General features: G+C 54.9%; 1 protein-coding gene across 1 annotated transcript in view; it reads right to left on the bottom strand.

Moving 5' to 3' along the window:
- Positions 1–23,793, bottom strand: part of LOC140399913 (serine/threonine-protein kinase MRCK alpha-like) — a 188,159-nt gene that overhangs the window by 77,755 nt on the left and 86,611 nt on the right. Inside the window, 5 exon segments of the mRNA XM_072489393.1 lie at positions 2,603–2,736; positions 4,661–4,740; positions 8,843–9,091; positions 10,341–10,541; positions 22,139–22,232. Coding sequence (XP_072345494.1) covers positions 2,603–2,736; positions 4,661–4,740; positions 8,843–9,091; positions 10,341–10,541; positions 22,139–22,232 — 758 coding nt within the window.

The raw sequence follows: 23,793 nt of genomic DNA on the forward strand, positions 1-23,793 counted from the left end.
AGATTCCAGTCTGTAACTCACTCCCGGGTATCTGTTATTCTATATATAAACCACCCGGAACCCCTCGATTAGATTCCAGTCTGTAACTCACTCCCGGGTATCTGTTAGTCTATATATAAACCACCCCGAACCCCTCGATTAGATTCCAGTCTGTAACTCACTCCCGGGTATCTGTTATTCTATATATAAACCACCCGGAACCCCTCGATTAGATTCCAGTCTGTAACTCACTCCCGGGTATCTGTTATTCTATATATAAACCACCCCGAACCCCTCGATTAGATTCCAGTCTGTAACTCACTCCCGGGTATCTGTTATTCTATATATAAACCACCCCGAACCCCTCGATTAGATTCCAGTCTGTAACTCACTCCCGGGTATCTGTTATTCTGTATATAAACCACTCCGAACCCCTCGATTAGATTCCAGTCTGTAACTCACTCCCAGGTATCTGTTATTCTATATATAAACCACCCCGAACCCCTCGATTAGATTCCAGTCTGTAACTCACTCCCGGGTATCTGTTATTCTATATATAAACCACCCTGAACCCCTCGATTAGATTCCAGTCTGTAACTCACTCCCGGGTATCTGTTATTCTATATATAAACCACCCGAACCCCTCGGTTAGATTCCAGTCTGTAACTCACTCCCGGGTATCTGTTATTCTATATATAAACCACCCGGAACCCCTCGGTTAGATTCCAGTCTGTAACTCACTCCCGGGTATCTGTTATTCTATATATAAACCACCCCGAACCCCTCGATTAGATTCCAGTCTGTAACTCACTCCCGGGTATCTGTTATTCTATATATAAACCACCCCGAACCTCTCGATTAGATTCCAGTCTGTAACTCACTCCCGGGTATCTGTTATTCTATATATTAACCACCCCGAACCCCTCGATTAGATTCCAGTCCGTAACTCACTCCCGGGTATCTGTTATTCTATATATTAACCACCCCGAACCCCTCGATTAGATTCCAGTCTGTAACTCACTCCCGGGTATCTGTTATTCTTTATAAACACCCGGAACCCCTCGATTAGATTCCAGTCTGTAACTCGCTCCCGGGTATCTGTTATTCTATATATAAACCACCCCGAACCTCTCGATTAGATTCCAGCCTGTAACTCACTCCCAGGTATCTGTTATTCATATATAAACCACCCCGAACCCCTCGATTAGATTCCAGTCTGTAACTCACTCCCGGGTATCTGTTATTCATATATAAACCACCCCGAACCCCTCGATTAGATTCCAGTCTGTAACTCACTCCCGGGTATCTGTTATTCTATATATAAACCACCCGGAACCCCTCGATTAGATTCCAGTCTGTAACTCACTCCCGGGTATCTGTTATTCTATATATAAACCACCCCGAACACCTCGATTAGATTCCAGTCTGTAACTCACTCCCGGGTATCTGTTATTCTATATATAAACCACCCCGAACCCCTCGATTAGATTCCAGTCTGTAACTCACTCCCGGGTATCTGTTATTTTATATATAAACCACCCCGAACCCCTCGATTAGATTCCAGTCTGTAACTCACTCCCGGGTATCTGTTATTCTATATATAAACCACCCGGAACCCCTCGATTAGATTCCAGTCTGTAACTCACTCCCGGGTATCTGTTATTCTATATATAAACCACCCCGAACCCCTCGATTAGATTCCAGTCTGTAACTCACTCCCGGGTATCTGTTATTCTATATATAAACCACCCTGAACCCCTCGATTAGATTCCAGTCTGTAACTCACTCCCGGGGTATCTGTTATTCTATATATAAACCACCCCGAACCCCTCGATTAAATTCCAGTCTGTTGTTCACTCCCGGGTATCTGTTATTCTATATATAAACCACCCCAAACCCCTCGATTAGATTCCAGTCTGTAACTCACTCCCGGGTATCTGTTATTCTATATATAAACCACCCCGAACCTCTCGATTAGATTCCAGTCTGTAACTCACTCCCGGGTATCTGTTATTCTATATATAAACCACCCCGAACCCCTCGATTAAATTCCAGTCTGTTGTTCACTCCCGGGTATCTGTTATTCTATATATAAACCACCCCGAACCCCTCGATTAGATTCCAGTCTGTAACTCACTCCCGGGTATCTGTTATTCTATATATAACCCACCCCGAACCCCTCGATTAGATTCCAGTCGGTAACTCACTCCCGGGTCTCTGTTATTCTATATATAAACCACCCCGAACCCCTCGATTAGATTCCAGTCTGTAACTCACTCCCGGGTCTCTGTTATTCTATATATAAACCACCCCGAACCCCTCGATTAGATTCCAGTCTGTAACTCACTCCCGGGTATCTGTTATTCTATATATAAACCACCCCGAACCCCTCGATTGGATTCCAGTCGGTAACTCACTCCCGGGTATCTGTTATTCTATATATAAACCACCCCGAACCTCTCGATTAGATTCCAGTCTGTAACTCGCTCTTGAGTCCCACAAGAGTCTAGTATTCGGATCCGAATTTTGACAATCTCACTTATTTTTCCCCAGGAAGCTTCAAGCTTCAACAAGTTGCAACTAAAATTGTGGCCATTAATCGACTTGCATGTCTAAGTCGCACCTTGAAGTTTGCGGTTCAGTTCCCTCTTGTCAATCTCCAGCTGCCTTATCTTCTTCTCAAATGCTTCAGCTTGGCGGTTATCCAGTGAGGCCGGTCCCTGGGTATCCTTCAGGTACCCTCGGTCGGACAGCGAGCTGGAGGAGATGCAGAAACCTGTCACCTGAAGCATGTAAACCCAGACGCAACACACAAACGCAGCCTCTTATTTGTTTGGTCAACAGTCCTGGGCTGGGGGCGTCCCTGGGAGGGCCCAGCATTGTTGCCCGTCCCTAATTGCCCCTCGAGAAGGTGGTGGGTGAGCCGCCACCTTGAACCCGCTGGAGGCCCGTGCGGCGTAGGTACACCCGCAGTGCTGTTAGGGAGGGAGTTCTGGGATTTGGGCCCAGTGACATTGGAGTGAAGGGCGTCAGGGAAGGCAGATGGTAATTGGCTGGGTTGGATTTGTCCTGTTCCTTGTGTACAGGACACACCTGGGTGATTTTCCACATTGCTGGGTAGATGCCAGTGTTGTAGCTGTACTGGAACAGCTTGGCTCGGGGTGCGGCAAGGTCTGGAGCACAGGTCTTCAGTACTATTGCCGGGATACTGTCAGGGCCCAAAGCCTTTGCAGTACCCGGCGCCTTCAGCCGTTTCTTGATAACACGCGGCATTAACTGAACAAAGAACAAAGAACAAAGAAATGTACAGCACAGGAACAGGCCCTTCGGCCCTCCAAGCCCGTGCCGACCATGCTGCCCGACTAAACTAAAATCTTCTACACTTCCTGGGTCCGTATCCCTCTATTCCCATCCTATTCATGTATTTGTCAAGATGCCCCTTAAATGTCACTATCGTCCCTGCTTCCACCACCTCCTCCGGCAGCGAGTTCCAGGCACCCACTACCCTCTGTGTAAAAAACTTGCCTCGTACATCTCCTCTAAACCTTGCCCCTCGCACCTTAAACCTATGCCCCCTAGTAATTGACCCCTCTACCCCGGGGAAAAGCCTCTGACTATCCACTCTGTCTATGCCCCTCATAATTTTGTAGATCTCTATCAGGTCGCACCTCAACCTCCGTCGTTCCAGTGAGAACAAACCGAGTTTATTCAACCTCTCCTCATAGCTAATGCCCTCCATACCAGGCAACATCCTGGTAAATCTCTTCTGCACCCTCTCTAAAGCCTCCACATCCTTCTGGTAGTGTGGCGACCAGAATTGAACACTATACTCCAAGTGTGGCCTAACTAAGGTTCTATACAGCTGCAACATGGCTTGCCAATTCTTATACTCAATGCCCCGGCCAATGAAGGCAAGCATGCCGTATGCCTTCTTGACTACCTTCTCCACCTGTGTTGCCCCTTTCAGTGACCTGTGGACCTGTACTCCTAGATCTCTTTGACTTTCAATACTCTTGAGGGTTCTACCATTCACTGTATATTCCCTACCTGCATTAGACCTTCCAAAATGCATTACCTCACATTTGTCCGGATTAAACTCCATCTGCCATCTCTCCGCCCAAGTCTCCAAACAATCTAAATCCTGCTGTATCCTCTGACAGTCCTCATCGCTATCCGCAATTCCACCAACCTTTGTGTCGTCTGCAAACTTACTAATCAGACCAGTTACATTTTCCTCCAAATCATTTATATATATTACAAAGAGCAAAGGTCCCAGCACTGATCCCTGCGGAACACCACTAGTCACAGCCCTCCAATTAGAAAAGCATCCCTCCATTGCTACTCTCTGCCTTCTATGACCGAGCCAGTTCTGTATCCATCCGAACTGGCTGAAGATTGGTATCTGTGATGTTGACAGGTCATATCAAGAAACGGCTGAAGGCATTGGAGTGTCGGCGAGTGGCTGCGGCGCGCATTGTAGGCGGTGCGCACGGCTGCCGCTGTGCGTCGATGGTTGAGGCGAGTGGAGAGTATTCCCTCACACTCCTGACTTGTGCCTTGGAGATGGTGGACAGGCTTTCGGCAGTTAGCACACAGTGTATTAATGTCAAACCAGGAGGGATCAGATTGGCTGAAGTTTCCTGAGTGAAGAGGATGTGATCTGCGCACCACTGTCACTCACCAGTTGGACGTATAGGTGAATCCAACAAAGGGGAGGTGCGCTCCGGAGAAAGCACCGCGGCTGGGAGGCGGAGCTGAATCCTGTAATACACAAACATCACAGTTACACCTCCCTCACAGAGGGACAGTTACAGGTAACACTCCCAGGACAGGTGCAGCACGGGGTTAGATACAGAGTAAAGCTCCCTCTACACTGTCCCCCATCAAACACTCCCAGGACAGGTACAGCATGGAGTTAGATACAGAGTAAAGTTCCCTCTACACCGTCCCCATCAAACACTCCCAGGACAGGTACAGCACGGGGTTAGATACAGAGTAAAGCTCCCTCTACACTGTCCCCATCAAACACTCCCAGGACAGGTACAGCACGGGGTTAGATACAGAGTAAAGCTCCCTCTACACTGTCCCCATCAAACACTCCCAGGACAGGTACAGCACGGGGTTAGATACAGGGTAAAGCTCCCTCGACACTGTCCCCATCAAACACTCCCAGGACAGGTACAGCACGAGGTTAGATACAGAGTAAAGCTCCCTCTGCACTGTCCCCCATCAAACACTCCCAGGACAGGTACAGCATGGAGTTAGATACAGAGTAAAGCTCCCGCTACACCGTCCCCATCAAACACTCCCAGGACAGGTACAGCACGAGGTTAGATACAGAGTAAAGCTACCTCTACACTGTCCCCATCAAACACTCCCAGGACAGGTACAGCACGGGGTTAGATACAGAGTAAAGCTCCCTCTGCACTGTCCCCCATCAAACACTCCCAGGACAGGTACAGCATGGAGTTAGATACAGAGTAAAGCTCCCTCTACACTGCCCCCATCAAACATTCCCAGGACAGGTACAGCAAGGGGTTAGATACAGAGTAAAGCTCCCTCTACACTGTCGCCATCAAACACTCCCAGGACAGGTACAGCACGGGGTTAGATACAGAGTAAAGCTCCCTCTACACTGTCGCCATCAAACACTCCCAGGACAGGTACAGCACGGGGTTAGATACAGAGTAAAGCTCCCTCTACACTGTCCCCATCAAACACTCCCAGGACAGGTACAGCACGGGGTTAGATACAGAGTAAAGCTCCCTCTACACTGTCCCCATCAAACACTCCCAGGACAGGTACAGCACGGGGTTAGATACAGAATAAAGCTCCCTTTACACTGTCCCCATCAAACACTCCCAGCACAGGTACAGCACGGGGTTAGATACAGAGTAAAGCTCCCTCTACACTGTCCCCATCAAACACTCCCAGGACAGGTACAGCACGGGGTTAGATACAGAGTAAAGCTCCCTCTACACGGTCCCCATCAAACACTCCCAGCACAGGTACCGCATGGAGTTAGATACAGAGTAAAGCTCCGCTCCTAAGGGACGATGGGGCAACTGTGGAAATAATGTTGTAATTAACCCCAGTCCTGACTAACCCAATCCTCTCCTTGTAGATCTCTCATCTTCCCTGTGATAGCTTAGCCTCCAGAACCCTGCCGCTGTGTGCACGTTACCTGGCACCAAGTCCCATTTACCCATCAGCCTCGTTGTCCGCTCACCGATATTGGCTCCCTTCGAATTTAAAACTCCTATCCCCATGTTCAAACCCTTCCGTGGCCTCGCCCTCCCCTGCTGACCTCTGCGTCCACCTCCGGACCTCAAGACCTGTGCGTCCCTCCCATTCACAGCCCTTGCGCGTCCCCCGTGATGTGTTGGGTGTTCTGGATCACAAACTGGTCACCAACACTGGAAGTGGTGCGACTCTATTTTATTATAAGGTTAACTATATTAACATACCTGAATTGTGGGTAAATGCAATACCAGCTTTAACTGTTGACCCTTGCCTAGTCCTAACCAGGTGATGAGCTCAGCACATGGTGAATGTCTGTGTTGCAGGCTGTGAGCTCTGTGCTCCGAGCTGGCTGCTACTAGAATGAGCGGGAACTCTCCTGTCCCCTGTCTTTATAGTGCGTGTGCTCTCACTGGTGATTGGCTGCGGTGTTGTGTATGCTGATTGGCCCCACTGCATGCCCATCAGTGTGTGTGTGTGTCGGTCCATTATGACACCCCGGGATTGATCGCCCCAGCGCTGGCAGCCAGGCCCTCGGCAGGCCTGAGGCCTAGTCTTTGGCACTCGCTCGGCAAACCTCTCTCTCGGCTGCTTTCGGTAACCGGCCCGCATTCCCACGCTGGTTCGGGAGAGGCGGGAGGGCTTCCCAGCAAAGCATATCAAATTCTACAGCGGTTTGTCAGGGTAGACACCAAGAGCCCAGTGGCCCTCAAGAACGCAGGGTCAGAGTCGCAGGACCAGGGCGTCGGCCATCTTGGACCGAGCTGAGCAGAAACCTCCTCACTCCACAGGTAGTGAATCTTTCGCATTCTCTGCTCCGAGGAGCCGCAGCCACTCAATTGTTGCGTATATAGGGGACATAGGTTTAAGGTGCGAGGGAGAAAGTTTAGAAGAGATGCGCGAGGGAAGTTTTTTCACACAGAGGGTGGTGAGTGTGGTAATCACCACTGTTGTATATATATCACATATGAGGTGTATTACGGTAAGGCCCCTGTACTACAGGTACGGGGGTAGATCCCTGCCTGCTGGCTCCGCCCAGTAGGCGGAGTATAAATGTGTGTGCTCCCCGAGCTGCAGCCATTTTGGCAGCAGCTGCGGGAGGCTAATCGGGCGCAGTCCCGGTGGGGATTCAGGCGCCGGCTCGGTCGCCGGTGACTCCGGGAGCGTGTAGTCCTCATCTTCATCCCCGGGTGGAACCAAGGGGAGGACGGATCGTCCTGGAGCGGGGGCTCTGGTGAGGTGCGCTGGGGGGAGGAAGGGTGGCGCCGGGGCAGAGAGAGAGGGGGGGTGGGGGGGGGGGCCCAGCTGGCACCAGGTCCCTGAGGGAGACTGTGTCTTGGCGGCCGTCGGGGTACGCCACGAGGCGTACTGCGGGCTCGCGTGGAGTAGCTGTACCCTCTCGACCAACCGGTCCGCCTTGCGGAGTCGCACGTGCTTGCGAAGGAGAGCGGGTCCTGGAGCTGGGTGCGAAACCCCGGAGGTGGACTTCCTGGGGCGGGCAACGAGACGTTCATGGGGAGTGTCGTTCGTCGCAGGGCAAGGGGCGACCGGATGGAGTGGAGGGCGTCGGGGAGGACCTCCTGCCAGCGGGAGGCCGGGAGATTTCTGGACCGTAGGGCTTCCAGACCTTCCCATTCTCCCTCTCCACTTGCCCGTTTCCCCGGGGGTTGTAGCTGGCCGTCCTGCTCGAGGCGATGCCCTTGCTGAGCAGGAACTGGCGCAGCTCATCGCTCATAAATGAGGATCCCCGGTCGCTGTGGACGTAGGCGGGGAAACCGAACAGAGCGAAGATGGTGCTGAGGGCTTTGATGACGGTGGCAGACGTCATATCGGGGCATGGGGCGGCGAAGGGGAATCTGGAGTATTCGTCGATCACGTCAAGAAAATACGTGTTTCGGTCGGTGGAGGGGAGGGGCCCTTCGAAATCCACGCTGAGGCGTTCAAAGGGGCGCGAGGCCTTCACCAGGCACGCACGGTCCGGCTGGTAGAAGTGCTGGCTCCGCCCAGCAGGCGGAGTATAAATGTGTGGGCTCTCCGTCCCGGGGCTCGGAGAATCGCCCCCTTAAGGTGCGAGGGAGAAAGTTTAGAGGAGATGTGCGAGGGAAGTTTTTTTCCACGGAGGGTAGCGAGTGCCTGAGGAGAATTGTCTTCGTCTCGGAGGTTTGTGCGACTTTGGAACTCCGCTGCTTGAGTAGGCGGCGGAGGGCGGGGCCACCCAATGTTTCTAAAGCGGGGGTCGAGAGATTCGCGATGGTCGAGGGAGCCGGTTGGTTATCGAGGCGGGAGGGGGATAGATGGGATATTGGGGAATGTGGAACTCGAGACACAAGTCTTGGCCCTCTTAAGTTGCATCACCGGCCAAACCTTTGACCGCACCCGTTCCCACGTTTCAACGGCCCAACCGGCTCTGCGTTGACTGCCCAAGGATAAATACAGGCCGCAGTCGGATTGGGTCGTGTGCCCGCCACACGCTCCCGCGCCCCCCCCCCCCCGCCTGCACACGGCTGCTCGATGCCCCGCCCCCCCCGCCTGCACACGGCTGCTCGACGCCCCGCCCCCCCCGCCTGCACGCGGCCGCTCGACGCCCCCCCCCCCACGCCCCCCCCCCCCCCCTGCGACTCACCGCCGCCTTCAGCACGTCGTCGTCCACGTCGAAGTTGGACGTGTCGGTGGGGCTGGTGACCTCGGGGATGTAGGGCGGCGGGAGGTCGCGGACCCGGCGCCAGTCGATGCCGGCGAAGAACGGGTGCTCCTGCAGGTCGCCGATGCCCGCCTGGCCCAGGCGCTTGTCCTTGCTGCAGACCAGCCTGGCGATCAGGTCGCGGGCGGCCTCCGACACGTCGCTGATGTCCGCCGGGAAGGTCAGCTGATCCTGCGGGGGGGGGGGTGGGGGGGAGATACAAAGGTGGGTGGGTGGGTGAGCCGTGATCTGAGGCATGGCATTCCCGACAACAACTTACACCGGAGATAGGAGCAGGAGGAGGCCATTCGGCCCGTCTAGCCCGCTCCGCCATTCGGTCTGACCCCGGCTGATTACCCAACTCAGCAACCTGTCCCTGCCCCCCCCCCCCAACCCCCCCCCCCCCCACATATCCCTTGATCCTTCATCTTGACATTACACCTTCAACTGGGAGCCGGCTTGCTCAGTCAGTGGACTGAGGGTCCAGAGTTCAAGTCCCTGTTCGGCCCTTGAGGGTTTCTCAATCCCCCCCCCTTCGAAAATAATTGAGCGACCCCCCCCCCCCCCCCACCCCCACCCCCACCCCGATTTTTCCCAATTCAGGGGCAATTTTAGCGCGGCCCATCCACCTTCGGCCGGGATCGAACCCGGGACCTCGGCGCCGTGAGGCAGCGGTGCTAACCACTGCGCCGCCCTCCACCTACATTTATTTGCTGCCCTTAATGTAATGAAACATCCCAAAACACTTTGAAAGAAAATCATTGAATGAACTCACGACACGGGGGCCAAATACACTCGGGCCACAAGGAGGAAGATTTGAGGGAATGTTTTTAATAATCCTTATTGTCACAAGTAGGTTTACATTAACGCCGCAATGAAGTGACTGTGAAAATCCCCTCGTCGCCACATTCCGGCGCCTGTTCGGGGACACGGAGGGAGAATTCGGAATGTCCAATTCACCCGACAAGCACGTCTTTCGGGGACTTGTGGGAGGAAACCGGAGCACCCGGAGGAAACCCGCGCAGACACGGGGGGGGGGGAGAACGTGCCGACTCCGCCACAGACAGTGACCCAAGCCCGGGAATCGAACCCGGGACCCTGGCGCTGTGAGGCGGCAGTGCTAGCCACTGCGCTACCGTGCAAGGCCGGCGAAGAGAGATGGCGAGGCTTTGGGAGCAAGGACAAAATCCTGGATCTCCCTCCCTAACAGCACGGCGGGTGTACCTGCACCTACACGGGGGCTGCGGCGGATTCAAGATGGCGGCTCACCCACCACCTTCTCGGGGGGCAATTAGGGATGGGGAGTGAGCGCTGGGCACGGCCCAGCGTTGCCCTCATCCCATACAACGAACGAAAGAAAAAATCCCGGCCTACGATTCCACGAAGCCTAGTTATTATTCCAGGTGTTCCCAGTTTAAGGAATCACGCCTCGCCTGCCCACCTTATGGTTCATGATTTTGCTGTACGTCTCCAGCAGGGACTCGGCGTAGAAAGGGGTCTCTCCGAACAGAAGCTCGTACATGCAGACCCCCAGGGACCACCAGTCACACTCCGAGCCATACTTGCCCTTGCCGACCTCCATCGCCTGCAGGATCTCCGGGGAGATGTAATCCGGCGTCCCCACGGCCATCGAGGTTTCAACCTGTCGCCGAGGGAAGATACCGAGCGTGAGGGGACAAAGCTGTAAATGGCCCCCCCTCTCAACCAGGCACGGCAAATGTCGCTCAGCGAGATCCTCTCCCAGAGAGTCGGGGTGTCACGAGGGATGGAGACTATTAAATGGTGCGGGGAGTGAGGGGGGCGAGTGGGATTAGATTGGGTGGGATATTAAAGGGTGCGGGGAGTGAGGGGGAGAGTGGGATTAGACTGGGTGGGATATTAAAGGGTGCGGGGAGTGAGGGGGAGAGTGGGATTAGACTGGGTGGGATATTAAGGGGTGCGGGGAGTGAGGGGGAGAGCGGGGTTAGACTGGGTGGGATATTAAAGGGTGCGGGGAGTGAGGGGAGAGTGGGATTACACTGGGTGGGATATTAAAGGGTGCGGGGTAAGGGGAGAGTGGGATTAGACTGTGTGGGATATTAAAGGGTGAGGGGAGAGAGGGATTAGACTGGGTGGGATATTAAAGGGTGTGGGGAATGAGGGGAGAGAGTGGGATTAGACCTAGTGGGATATTAAAGGGTGCGGGGAGTGAGGGGGAGAGTGGAGTTAGACTGGGTGGGATATTAAAGGGTGCGGGGAGTGAGGGGAGAGTGGAATTAGACTGGGTGGGATATTAAAGGGGGTGGGGAGTGAGTGGAGAGTGGGATTAGACTGGGTGGGATATTAAAGGGTGCGGGGAGTGAGGGGAGAGTGGGATTAGACTGGGTGGGATATTAAAGGGTGCGGGGAGTGAGGGGGGAGGGTGGGATTAGACTGGGTGGGATATTAAAGGGTGCGGGGCGTGAGTGGGAGAGTGGGATTAGACTGGGTGGGATATTAAAGGGTGTGGGGAGTGAGGGGGGAGAGCGGGATTAGACTGGGTGGGATATTAAAGGGTGTGGGGAGTGAGGGGGAGAGTGGGATTAGACTGGGTGGGATATTAAAGGGTGCGGGGAGTGAGGGGGAAGGTGGGATTAGACTGGGTGGGATATTAAAGGGTGCGGGGAGTGAGGGGGAGAGTGGGATTAGACTGGGTGGGATATTAAAGGGTGCGGGGAGTGAGGGGGAAGGTGGGATTAGACTGGGTGGGATATTAAAGGGTGCGGGGAGTGAGGGGGAGAGTGGGATTAGACTGGGTGGGATATTAAAGGGTGCGGGGAGTGAGGGGAGAGTGGGATTAGACTGGGTGGGATATTAAAGGGTGCGGGGAGTGAGGGGGGAGGGTGGGATTAGACTGGGTGGGATATTAAAGGGTGCGGGGCGTGAGTGGGAGAGTGGGATTAGACTGGGTGGGATATTAAAGGGTGCGGGGAGTGAGGGGAGAGTGGGATTAGACTGGGTGGGATATTAAAGGGAGTGGGGAGTGAGGGGGAGAGTGGGATTAGACTGGGTGGGATATTAAAGGGTGTGGGGAGTGAGGGGAGAGTGGGATTAGACTGGGTGGGATATTAAAGGGTGTGGGGAGTGAGGGGGAGAGTGGGATTGGACTGGGTGGGATATTAAAGGGTGCGGGGAGTGAGGGGGGAGAGTGGGATTAGACTGGGTGGGATATTAAAGGGTGCGAGGAGTGAGGGGGAGAGTGGGATTAGACTGGGTGGGATATTAAAGGGTGCGGGGAGTGAGGGGGAGGGTGGGATTAGACTGGATGGGATATTAAAAGGTGTGGGGAGTGAGGGGGAGAGTGGGATTAGACTGGGTGCGATATTAAAGGGTGCGGGGAGTGAGGGGAGAGAGTGGGATTAGACTGGGTGGGATATTAAAGGGTGTGGGGAGTGAGGGGAGAGAGTGGGATTAGACTGGGTGGGACATTAAAGGGTGTGGGGAGTGAGGGGGAGAGCGGGATTAGACTGGGTGGGATATTAAAGGGTGCGGGGAGTGAGGGGGAGAGTGGGATTAGACTGGGTGGGATATTAAAGGGTGTGGGGAGTGAGGGGGAGAGCGGGATTAGACTGGGTGGGATATTAAAGGGTGCGGGGAGTGAGAGGGAGAGTGGGATTAGACTGGGTGGGATATTAAAGGGTGCGGGGAGTGAGGGGGAGAGTGGGATTAGACTGGGTGGGATATTAAAGGGTGTGGGGAGTGAGGGGGAGAGTGGGATTAGTCTGGGTGGGATATTAAACGGTGTGGGGAGTGAGGGGGAGAGCGTGATTAGACTGGGTGGGCTATTAAAGGGTGCGGGGAGTGAGGGGAGAGAGTGGGATTAGACTGGGTGGGATATTAAAGGGTGCGGGGAGTGAGGGGAGAGAGTGGGATTAGACTGGGTGGGATATTAAAGGGTGTGGGGAGTGAGGGGGGAGGGTGGGATTAGACTGGGTGGGATATTAAAGGGTGCGGGGAGTGAGGGGGAGGGTGGGATTAGACTGGGTGGGATATTAAAGGGTGCGGGGAGTGAGGGGGGAGAGTGGGATTAGACTGGGTGGGATATTAAAGGGCGCGGGGAGTGAGGGGGAGAGTGGGATTAGACTGGGTGGGATATTAAAGGGTGTGGGGAGTGAGGGGGGAGGGTGGGATTAGACTGGGTGGGATATTAAAGGGTGCGGGGAGTGAGGGGGAGGGTGGGATTAGACTGGGTGGGATATTAAAGGGTGCGGGGAGTGAGGGGGGAGAGTGGGATTAGACTGGGTGGGATATTAAAGGGTTCGGGGAGTGAGGGGGGAGAGTGGGATTAGACTGGGTGGGATATTAAAGGGTGCGGGGAGTGAGGGGAGAGAGTGGGATTAGACTGGGTGGGATATTAAAGGGTGCGGGGAGTGAGGGGGGAGAGTGGGATTAGACTGGGTGGGATATTAAAGGGTTCGGGGAGTGAGGGGGGAGAGTGGGATTAGACTGGGTGGGATATTAAAGGGTGCGGGGAGTGAGGGGGAGAGTGGAGTTAGACTGGGTGGGATATTAAAGGGTGCGGGGAGTGAGGGGAGAGTGGAATTAGACTGGGTGGGATATTAAAGGGGGTGGGGAGTGAGTGGAGAGTGGGATTAGACTGGGTGGGATATTAAAGGGTGCGGGGAGTGAGGGGAGAGTGGGATTAGACTGGGTGGGATATTAAAGGGTGCGGGGAGTGAGGGGGGAGGGTGGGATTAGACTGGGTGGGATATTAAAGGGTGCGGGGCGTGAGTGGGAGAGTGGGATTAGACTGGGTGGGATATTAAAGGGTGTGGGGAGTGAGGGGGGAGAGCGGGATTAGACTGGGTGGGATATTAAAGGGTGTGGGGAGTGAGGGGGAGAGTGGGATTAGACTGGGTGGGATATTAAAGGGTGCGGGGAGTGAGGGGGAAGGTGGGATTAGACTGGGTGGGATATTAAAGGGGGCGGGGAGTGAGGGGGAGAGTGGGATTAGACTGGGTGGGATATTAAAGGGTGCGGGGAGTGAGGGGAGAGTGGGATTAGACTGGGTGGGATATTAAAGGGTGCGGGGAGTGAGGGGGGAGGGTGGGATTAGACTGGGTGGGATATTAAAGGGTGCGGGGCGTGAGTGGGAGAGTGGGATTAGACTGGGTGGGATATTAAAGGGTGCGGGGAGTGAGGGGAGAGTGGGATTAGACTGGGTGGGATATTAAAGGGAGTGGGGAGTGAGGGGGAGAGTGGGATTAGACTGGGTGGGATATTAAAGGGTGTGGGGAGTGAGGGGAGAGTGGGATTAGACTGGGTGGGATATTAAAGGGTGTGGGGAGTGAGGGGGAGAGTGGGATTGGACTGGGTGGGATATTAAAGGGTGCGGGGAGTGAGGGGGGAGAGTGGGATTAGACTGGGTGGGATATTAAAGGGTGCGAGGAGTGAGGGGGAGAGTGGGATTAGACTGGGTGGGATATTAAAGGGTGCGGGGAGTGAGGGGGAGGGTGGGATTAGACTGGATGGGATATTAAAGGGTGTGGGGAGTGAGGGGGAGAGTGGGATTAGACTGGGTGGGATATTAAAGGGTGCGGGGAGTGAGGGGAGAGAGTGGGATTAGACTGGGTGGGATATTAAAGGGTGTGGGGAGTGAGGGGAGAGAGTGGGATTAGACTGGGTGGGATATTAAAGGGTGTGGGGAGTGAGGGGGAGAGCGGGATTAGACTGGGTGGGATATTAAAGGGTGCGGGGAGTGAGGGGGAGAGTGGGATTAGACTGGGTGGGATATTAAAGGGTGTGGGGAGTGAGGGGGAGAGCGGGATTAGACTGGGTGGGATATTAAAGGGTGCGGGGAGTGAGAGGGAGAGTGGGATTAGACTGGGTGGGATATTAAAGGGTGCGGGGAGTGAGGGGGAGAGTGGGATTAGACTGGGTGGGATATTAAAGGGTGTGGGGAGTGAGGGGGAGAGTGGGATTAGTCTGGGTGGGATATTAAAGGGTGTGGGGAGTGAGGGGGAGAGCGTGATTAGACTGGGTGGGATATTAAAGGGTGCGGGGAGTGAGGGGAGAGAGTGGGATTAGACTGGGTGGGATATTAAAGGGTGCGGGGAGTGAGGGGAGAGAGTGGGATTAGACTGGGTGGGATATTAAAGGGTGTGGGGAATGAGGGGGGAGGGTGGGATTAGACTGGGTGGGATATTAAAGGGTGCGGGGAGTGAGGGGGAGGGTGGGATTAGACTGGGTGGGATATTAAAGGGTGCGGGGAGTGAGGGGGGAGAGTGGGATTAGACTGGGTGGGATATTAAAGGGCGCGGGGAGTGAGGGGGAGAGTGGGATTAGACTGGGTGGGATATTAAAGGGTGTGGGGAGTGAGGGGGGAGGGTGGGATTAGACTGGGTGGGATATTAAAGGGTGCGGGGAGTGAGGGGGAGGGTGGGATTAGACTGGGTGGGATATTAAAGGGTGCGGGGAGTGAGGGGGGAGAGTGGGATTAGACTGGGTGGGATATTAAAGGGTTCGGGGAGTGAGGGGGGAGAGTGGGATTAGACTGGGTGGGATATTAAAGGGTGCGGGGAGTGAGGGGGAGAGTGGCATTAGACTGGGTGTGATATTAAAGGGTGTGGGGAGTGAGGGGAGAGTGGGATTAGACTGGGTGGGATATTAAAGGGTGCGGGGAGTGAGGGGGAGAGTGGGATTAGACTGGGTGGGATATTAAAGGGCGCGGGGAGTGAGGGGGAGAGTGGGATTAGACTGGGTGGGATATTAAAGGGTGTGGGGAGTGAGGGGGAGAGCGGGATTAGACTGGGTGGGATATTAAAGGGTGCGGGGAGTGAGGGGGAGAGTGGGATTAGAATGGGTGGGATATTAAAGGGTGTGGGAGTGAGGGGGAGAGTGGGATTAGACTGGGTGGGATATTAAAGGGTGCGGGGAGTGAGGGGAGAGAGTGGGATTAGACTGGGTGGGATATTAAAGGGTGTGGGGAGTGAGGGGAGAGAGTGGGATTAGACTGGGTGGGATATTAAAGGGTGTGGGGAGTGAGGGGGAGAGTGGGATTAGACTGGGTGGGTTATTAAAGGGTGCGGGGAGTGAGGGGGAGAGTGGGATTAGACTGGGTGGGATATTAAAGGGTGCGGGGAGTGAGGGGGAGAGTGGGATTAGACTGGGTGGGATATTAAAGGGTGCGGGGAGTGAGGGGGAGAGTGGGATTAGACTGGGTGGGATATTAAAGGGTGCGGGTAGTGAGGGGGAGAGTGGGATTAGACTGGGTGGGATATTAAAGGGTGCGGGGAGTGAGGGGGAGAGTGGGATTAGACTGGGTGGGATATTAAAGGGTGCGGGGAGTGAGGGGGAGGGTGGGATTAGACTGGGTGGGATATTAAAGGGTGCGGGGAGTGAGGGGGAGGGTGGGATTAGACTGGGTGGGATATTAAAGGGTGCGGGGAGTGAGGGGGGAGAGTGGGATTAGACTGGGTGGGATATTAAAGGGTGCGGGGAGTGAGGGGGAGAGTGGGATTAGACTGGGTGGGATATTAAAGGGTGTGGGGAGTGAGGGGGAGAGTGGCATTAGACTGGGTGTGATATTAAAGGGTGTGGGGAGTGAGGGGAGAGTGGGATTAGACTGGGTGGGATATTAAAGGGTGCGGGGAGTGAGGGGGAGAGGGGGATTAGACTGGGTGGGATATTAAAGGGCGCGGGGAGTGAGGGGGAGAGTGGGATTAGACTGGGTGGGATATTAAAGGGTGTGGGGAGTGAGGGGAGTGTGGGATTAGACTGGGTGGGATATTAAAGGCTGCGGGGAGTGAGGGGGAGAGTGGGATTAGACTGGGTGGGATATTAAAGGGTGCGGGGAGTGAGGGGGAGAGTGGGATTAGACTGGGTGGGATATTAAAGGGTGCGGGGAGTGAGGGGGAGAGTGGGATTAGACTGGGTGGGATATTAAAGGGTGCGGGGAGTGAGGGGGGAGAGTGGGATTAGACTGGGTGGGATATTAAAGGGTGTGGGGAGTGAGGGGGAGGGTGGGATTAGACTGGGTGGGATATTAAAGGGTGCGGGGAGTGAGGGGGAGAGTGGGATTAGACTGGGTGGGATATTAAAGGGTGTGGGGAGTGAGGGGGAGAGTGCGATTAGACTGGGTGGGATATTAAAGGGTGCGGGGAGTGGGGGGGGGAGAGTGGGATTAGACTGGGTTGGATATTAAAGGGTGTGGGGAGTGAGGGGGAGAGTGGGATTTGACTGGGTGGGATATTAAAGGGTGCGGGGAGTGAGGGGGAGAGTGGGATTAGACTGGGTGGGATATTAAAGGGTGTGGGGAGTGAGGGGGAGAGTGGGATTAGACTGGGTGGGATATTAAAGGGCGCGGGGAGTGAGGGGGGAGAGTGGGATTAGACTGGGTGGGATATTAAAGGGTGTGGGGAGTGGGGGGGAGAGTGGGATTAGAATGGGTGGGATATTAAAGGGCGCGGGGAGTGAGGGGGAGAGTGGGATTAGACTGGGTGGGATATTAAAGGGTGTGGGGAGTGGGGGGGAGAGTGGGATTAGACTGGGTGGGATATTAAAGGGTGTGGGGAGTGAGGGGGAGAGTGGGATTAGACTTGGTGGGATATTAAAGGGTGCGGGGAGTGAGGGGGAGGGTGGGATTAGACTGGGTGGGATATTAAAGGGTGCGGGGAGTGAGGGGGAGAGTGGGATTAGACTGGGTGGGATATTAAAGGGTGTGGGTAGTGAGGGGGAGAGTGGGATTAGACTGGGTGTGATATTAAAGGGTGTGGGGAGTGAGGGGAGAGTGGGATTAGACTGGGTGGGATATTAAAGGGTGTGGGGAGTGAGGGGGAGAGTGGGATTAGACTGGGTGGGATATTAAAGGGTGCGGGGAGTGAGGGGGAGAGTGGGATTAGACTGGGTGGGATGTTAAAGGGTGCGGGGAGTGAGGGGGAGAGTGGGATTAGACTGGGTGGGATATTAAAGGCTGCGGGGAGTGAGGGGGGAGAGTGGGATTAGACTGGGTGGGATATTAAAGGGTGTGGGGAGTGAGGGGGAGAGCGGGATTAGACTGGGTGGGATATTAAAGGGTGTGGGGAGTGAGGGGGAGAGTGCGATTAGACTGGGTGGGATATTAAAGGGTGCGGGGAGTGGGGGGGGGAGAGTGGGATTAGACTGGGTTGGATATTAAAGGGTGTGGGGAGTGAGGGGGAGAGTGGGATTTGACTGGGTGGGATATTAAAGGGTGCGGGGAGTGAGGGGGAGAGTGGGATTAGACTGGGTGGGATATTAAAGGGTGTGGGGAGTGAGGGGGAGAGTGGGATTAGACTGGGTGGGATATTAAAGGGCGCGGGGAGTGAGGGGGGAGAGTGGGATTAGACTGGGTGGGATATTAAAGGGTGTGGGGAGTGGGGGGGAGAGTGGGATTAGAATGGGTGGGATATTAAAGGGCGCGGGGAGTGAGGGGGAGAGTGGGATTAGACTGGGTGGGATATTAAAGGGTGTGGGGAGTGGGGGGGAGAGTGGGATTAGACTGGGTGGGATATTAAAGGGTGTGGGGAGTGAGGGGGAGAGTGGGATTAGACTTGGTGGGATATTAAAGGGTGCGGGGAGTGAGGGGGAGGGTGGGATTAGACTGGGTGGGATATTAAAGGGTGTGGGGAGTGAGGAGGGAGAGTGGGATTAGATTGGGTGGGATATTAAAGGGTGTGGGGAGTGAGGGGAGAGTGGGATTAGACTGGGTGGGATATTAAAGGGTGTGGGGAGTGGGGGGAGAGTGGGATTAGAATGGGTGGGATATTAAAGGGTGCGGGGAGTGAGGGGGAGAGGGGGATTAGACTGGGTGGGATATTAAAGGGTGTGGGGAGTGAGGGGGAGAGTGGGATTAGACTGGGTGGGATAATAAAGGGTGCGGGGAGTGAGGGGGAGAGTGGGATTAGACTGGGTGGGATATTAAAGGGTGCGGGGAGTGAGGGGGAGAGTGGGATTAGACTGGGTAGGATATTAAAGGGTGCGGGGAGTGAGGGGGAGGGTGGGATTAGACTGGGTGGGATATTAAAGGGTGAGGGGGAGAGTGGGATTAGACTGGGTGGGATATTAAAGGGTGTGAGGAATGAGGGGGAGAGTGGGATTAGACTGGGTGGGATATTAAAGGGTGTGGGGAGTGAGGGGGAGAGCGGGATTAGACTGGGTGGGATATTAAAGGGTGCGGGGAGTGAGGGGGAGAGTGGGATTAGACTGGGTGGGATATTAAAGGGTGCGTGGAGTGAGGGGGAGAATGGGATTAGACTGGGTGGGATATTAAAGGGTGAGGGGGAGAGTGGGATTAGACTGGGTGGGATATTAAAGGGTGCGGGGAGTGAGGGGGAGAGTGGGATTAGACTGGGTGTGATATTAAAGGGTGTGGGGAGTGAGGGGGAGAGTGGGATTAGACTGGGTGGGATATTAAAGGGTGTGGGGAGTGAGGGGGAGAGTGGGATTAGACTGGGTGGGATATTAAAGGGTGCGGGGAGTGAGGGGGAGAGTGGGATTAGACTGGGTGGGATATTAAAGGGTGTGGGTAGTGAGGGGGAGAGTGGGATTAGACTGGGTGTGATATTAAAGGGTGTGGGGAGTGAGGGGAGAGTGGGATTAGACTGGGTGGGATATTAAAGGGTGTGGGGAGTGAGGGGGAGAGTGGGATTAGACTGGGTGGGATATTAAAGGGTGCGGGGAGTGAGGGGGAGAGTGGGATTAGACTGGGTGGGATGTTAAAGGGTGCGGGGAGTGAGGGGGAGAGTGGGATTAGACTGGGTGGGATATTAAAGGCTGCGGGGAGTGAGGGGGGAGAGTGGGATTAGACTGGGTGGGATATTAAAGGGTGTGGGGAGTGAGGGGGAGAGCGGGATTAGACTGGGTGGGATATTAAAGGGTGCGGGGAATGAGGGGGAGAATGGGATTAGACTGGGTGGCATATTAAAGGGTGCGGGGAGTGAGGGGCAGAGTGGGATTAGACTGGGTGGGATATTAAAGGGTGCGGGGAGTGAGGGGGAGAGTAGGATTAGACTGGGTGGGATATTAAAGGGTGCGGGGAGTGAGGGGGAGAGTGGGATTAGACTGGGTGGGATGTTAAAGGGTGCGGGGAGTGAGGGGGAGAGTGGGATTAGACTGGGTGGGATATTAAAGGGTGTGGGGAGTGAGGGGGAGAGCGGGATTAGACTGGGTGGGATATTAAAGGGTGCGGGGAGTGAGGGGGAGAGTGGGATTAGACTGGGTGGGATATTAAAGGGTGCGGGGAGTGAGGGGGAGAGTGGGATTAGACTGGGTGGGATATTAAAGGGTGCGGGGAGTGAGGGGAGAGAGTGGGATTAGACTGGGTGGGATATTAAAGGGTGTGGGGAGTGAGGGGGAGAGCGGGATTAGACTGGGTGGGATATTAAAGGGTGAGGGGGAGAGTGGGATTAGACTGGGTGGGATATTAAAGGGTGCGTGGAGTGAGGGGGAGAATGGGATTAGACTGGGTGGGATATTAAAGGGTGAGGGGGAGAGTGGGATTAGACTGGGTGGGATATTAAAGGGTGCGGGGAGTGAGGGGGAGAGTGGTATTAGACTGAGTGGGATATTAAAGGCTGCGGGGAGTGAGGGGGGAGAGTGGGATTAGACTGGGTGGGATATTAAAGGGTGTGGGGAGTGAGGGGGAGAGTGGTATTAGACTGAGTGGGATATTAAAGGCTGCGGGGAGTGAGGGGGGAGAGTGGGATTAGACTGGGTGGGATATTAAAGGGTGTGGGGAGTGAGGGGGAGAGCGGGATTAGACTGGGTGGGATATTAAAGGGTGCGGGGAGTGAGGGGGAGAGTGGGATTAGACTGGGTGGGATATTAAAGGGTGTGGGGAGTGAAGGGGAGAGTGGGATTAGACTGGGTGGGATATTAAAGGGTGCGGGGAATGAGGGGAGAGTGGGATTAGACTGGGTGGGATATTAAAGGGTGTGGGGAGTGAGGGGGAGAGTGGTATTAGACTGAGTGGGATATTAAAGGCTGCGGGGAGTGAGGGGGGAGAGTGGGATTAGACTGGGTGGGATATTAAAGGGTGTGGGGAGTGAGGGGGAGAGCGGGATTAGACTGGGTGGGATATTAAAGGGTGCGGGGAGTGAGGGGGAGAGTGGGATTAGACTGGGTGGGATATTAAAGGGTGTGGGGAGTGAAGGGGAGAGTGGGATTAGACTGGGTGGGATATTAAAGGGTGCGGGGAGTGAGGGGGAGAGTGGGATTAGACTGGGTGGGATATTAAAGGGTGCGGGGAGTGAGGGGAGAGAGTGGGATTAGACTGGGTGGGATATTAAAGGGTGTGGGGAGTGAGGGGGAGAGCGGGATTAGACTGGGTGGGATATTAAAGGGTGCGTGGAGTGAGGGGGAGAATGGGATTAGACTGGGTGGGATATTAAAGGGTGAGGGGGAGAGTGGGATTAGACTGGGTGGGATATTAAAGGGTGCGGGGAGTGAGGGGGAGAGTGGGATTAGACTGGGTGGGATATTAAAGGGTGCGGGGAGTGAGGGGGAGAGTGGGATTAGACTGGGTGGGATATTAAAGGGTGCGGGGAGTGAGGGGAGAGAGTGGGATTAGACTGGGTGGGATATTAAAGGGTGTGGGGAGTGAGGGGGAGAGAGCGGGATTAGACTGGGTGGGATATTAAAGGGTGCGTGGAGTGAGGGGAGAATGGGATTAGACTGGGTGGGATATTAAAGGGTGAGGGGGAGAGTGGGATTAGACTGGGTGGGATATTAAAGGGTGTGGGTAGTGAGGGGGAGAGTGGGATTAGACTGGGTGTGATATTAAAGGGTGTGGGGAGTGAGGGGGAGAGTGGGATTAGACTGGGTGGGATATTAAAGGGTGTGGGGAGTGAGGGGGAGAGTGGGATTAGACTGGGTGGGATATTAAAGGGTGAGGGGGAGAGTGGGATTAGACTGGGTGGGATATTAAAGGGTGTGGGTAGTGAGGGGGAGAGTGGGATTAGACTGGGTGTGATATTAAAGGGTGTGGGGAGTGAGGGGGAGAGTGGGATTAGACTGGGTGGGATATTAAAGGGTGCGGGGAGTGAGGGGGAGAGTGGGATTAGACTGGGTGGGATATTAAAGGGTGTGGGGAGTGAGGGGGAGAGTGGGATTAGACTGGGTGGGATATTAAAGGGCGCGGGGAGTGAGGGGGTGATTAGGTGTGCGCAGTGAAGGATATGCCTGGATTGGAGTCAGGAGTGGTGTTGGCCGGTGTTGGAGTTGGGATACAGGGATGGTGTGGGGAAGGGAGGAGCCCGCACTCACCGTCCCGTCCTGACGGAGCTGAAGGCAGGATCCAAAATCGGCCAACCTGATATGTCCGTTCATATCAATTAAAACGTTGTCTGGCTTGATGTCTCTGAAATACAAGAACTCGCCGTTAAAGCCCCAGGAAGCTCACGTTAAAGATACAGTCCAGGGTGTGAACATGCCAGTCAGTGCCTCGAGCCTCTTCGCTAAGAGAACGACCGCTCTGTTTGCGACGTCCACCCCCCTGGCCTGTCTGCCCCCCCCCTCATAACCCTTGACTCCCTCACCGATCGAGAATCTGTCCAACTCAGGTTTGAACATGTTCAATGACCCAGAACCCCCACCCCTCTCGCTGTTTTGAACTCCAACGGGGGGTACAGGCCCAAACCTGCTCCACCCACCCTCGGGAGTCGAACCCCCTTCATCCCAGGAATCAACCTCCTCTGAACCGCGTCCAATGCAAGAACACCCCCCCCCCCCCCCCCCCCCCTCCGTAAGTAAGGTGGCCAACGCTGTACATCGTAGTCAGTACGGTCTCGCCGATGCCCCGTACAGATATACAGACCTCCCGCCTTGTCCACTCCGTTCCCCCTCGCAACGAGGGCATCCGCTTGTCCTCCTAACCACTCGCCGGACCTTATTCTAACTTGCGATTCGTACACTCGGATGCCCAGATCCCTCTGCACCGCAACTTTCTGCAGCCTCTCTCTCTCCACTTAAATAAAGTTCCGTCCTTAAATTATGAAGAGAGGTTGGATAGTCTCGGGGTGTTTTTTTGCTGGAGCAGAGAAGACTGAGGGGGCGACCTGATCGAGGTGGACAAGCTTACGAGGGGCGTGGACCGGGTGGAGAGGGAGCAGCTGTTCCCCTCAGTTGAAGGGTCGGTCACGAGGGGGACACAAGTTCAAGGTGAGGGGCGGGAGGTTTAGGGGGGATTTGAGGATAAAACTATTAACCCAGAGGGTGGCGAGGGTCTGGAACGCACGGCCTGGGAGGGTGGGAGAGGCGGGGTTGCCTCACATCCTTTAAAAAGTACCCAGATGAGCGCTTGGCGCGTCGTAACATTCAAGGCCACGGGCCAAGTGTTGGCCAATGGGATTAGGTGGGCAGGTCAGGTGTTGGTGCAGACTCGATGGGCCGAATGGCCTCTTCTGCCATGTGATTCGTGCCAAAGTGGACCACCTCGCTTTCGCTTCCACCTGCCAGATTTTTGCCCACACTCTCTTACCCTATCCGTAGCCCTTTGCTGATTTCTATCTGCCTCACAACCTGCTTTTCCTCGCCATCTCTGTCAACTGAGCTAACCAGCCCTCCCCCACCTACCTTTGTGTCGTCAGCATATTGGATTGCAGCAGTGCACGAAGGCAGTCACCCTCACCTTCTCAAGGGTAATCGGGGATGAGCAATAAACGCTGGGCCCAGCCAACAACGCCCACATCCCCATACTTTTAAAAATAATTAGCTGCAATACAGTTGGTCCCTTCATCCAAATCATGAATATAGATCATGGCTATTGGGGCCCCAGCACTGATCCCTGGGGCACTCCAGTCATTACAGTTTTGCCCAGAAAAGGCTCCGTTTACCCCGGCTCTTGCGTCATGTTCGCTTAAGCGTGATAACATGCCAGCCCCGCAACACCCTGAACTCTTCTCTTGCGCACTTAACTCTCA

The sequence above is a fragment of the Scyliorhinus torazame genome, chromosome 24 (genome assembly GCF_047496885.1).
Source record: "Scyliorhinus torazame isolate Kashiwa2021f chromosome 24, sScyTor2.1, whole genome shotgun sequence".
NCBI lineage: Eukaryota > Metazoa > Chordata > Chondrichthyes > Carcharhiniformes > Scyliorhinidae > Scyliorhinus > Scyliorhinus torazame.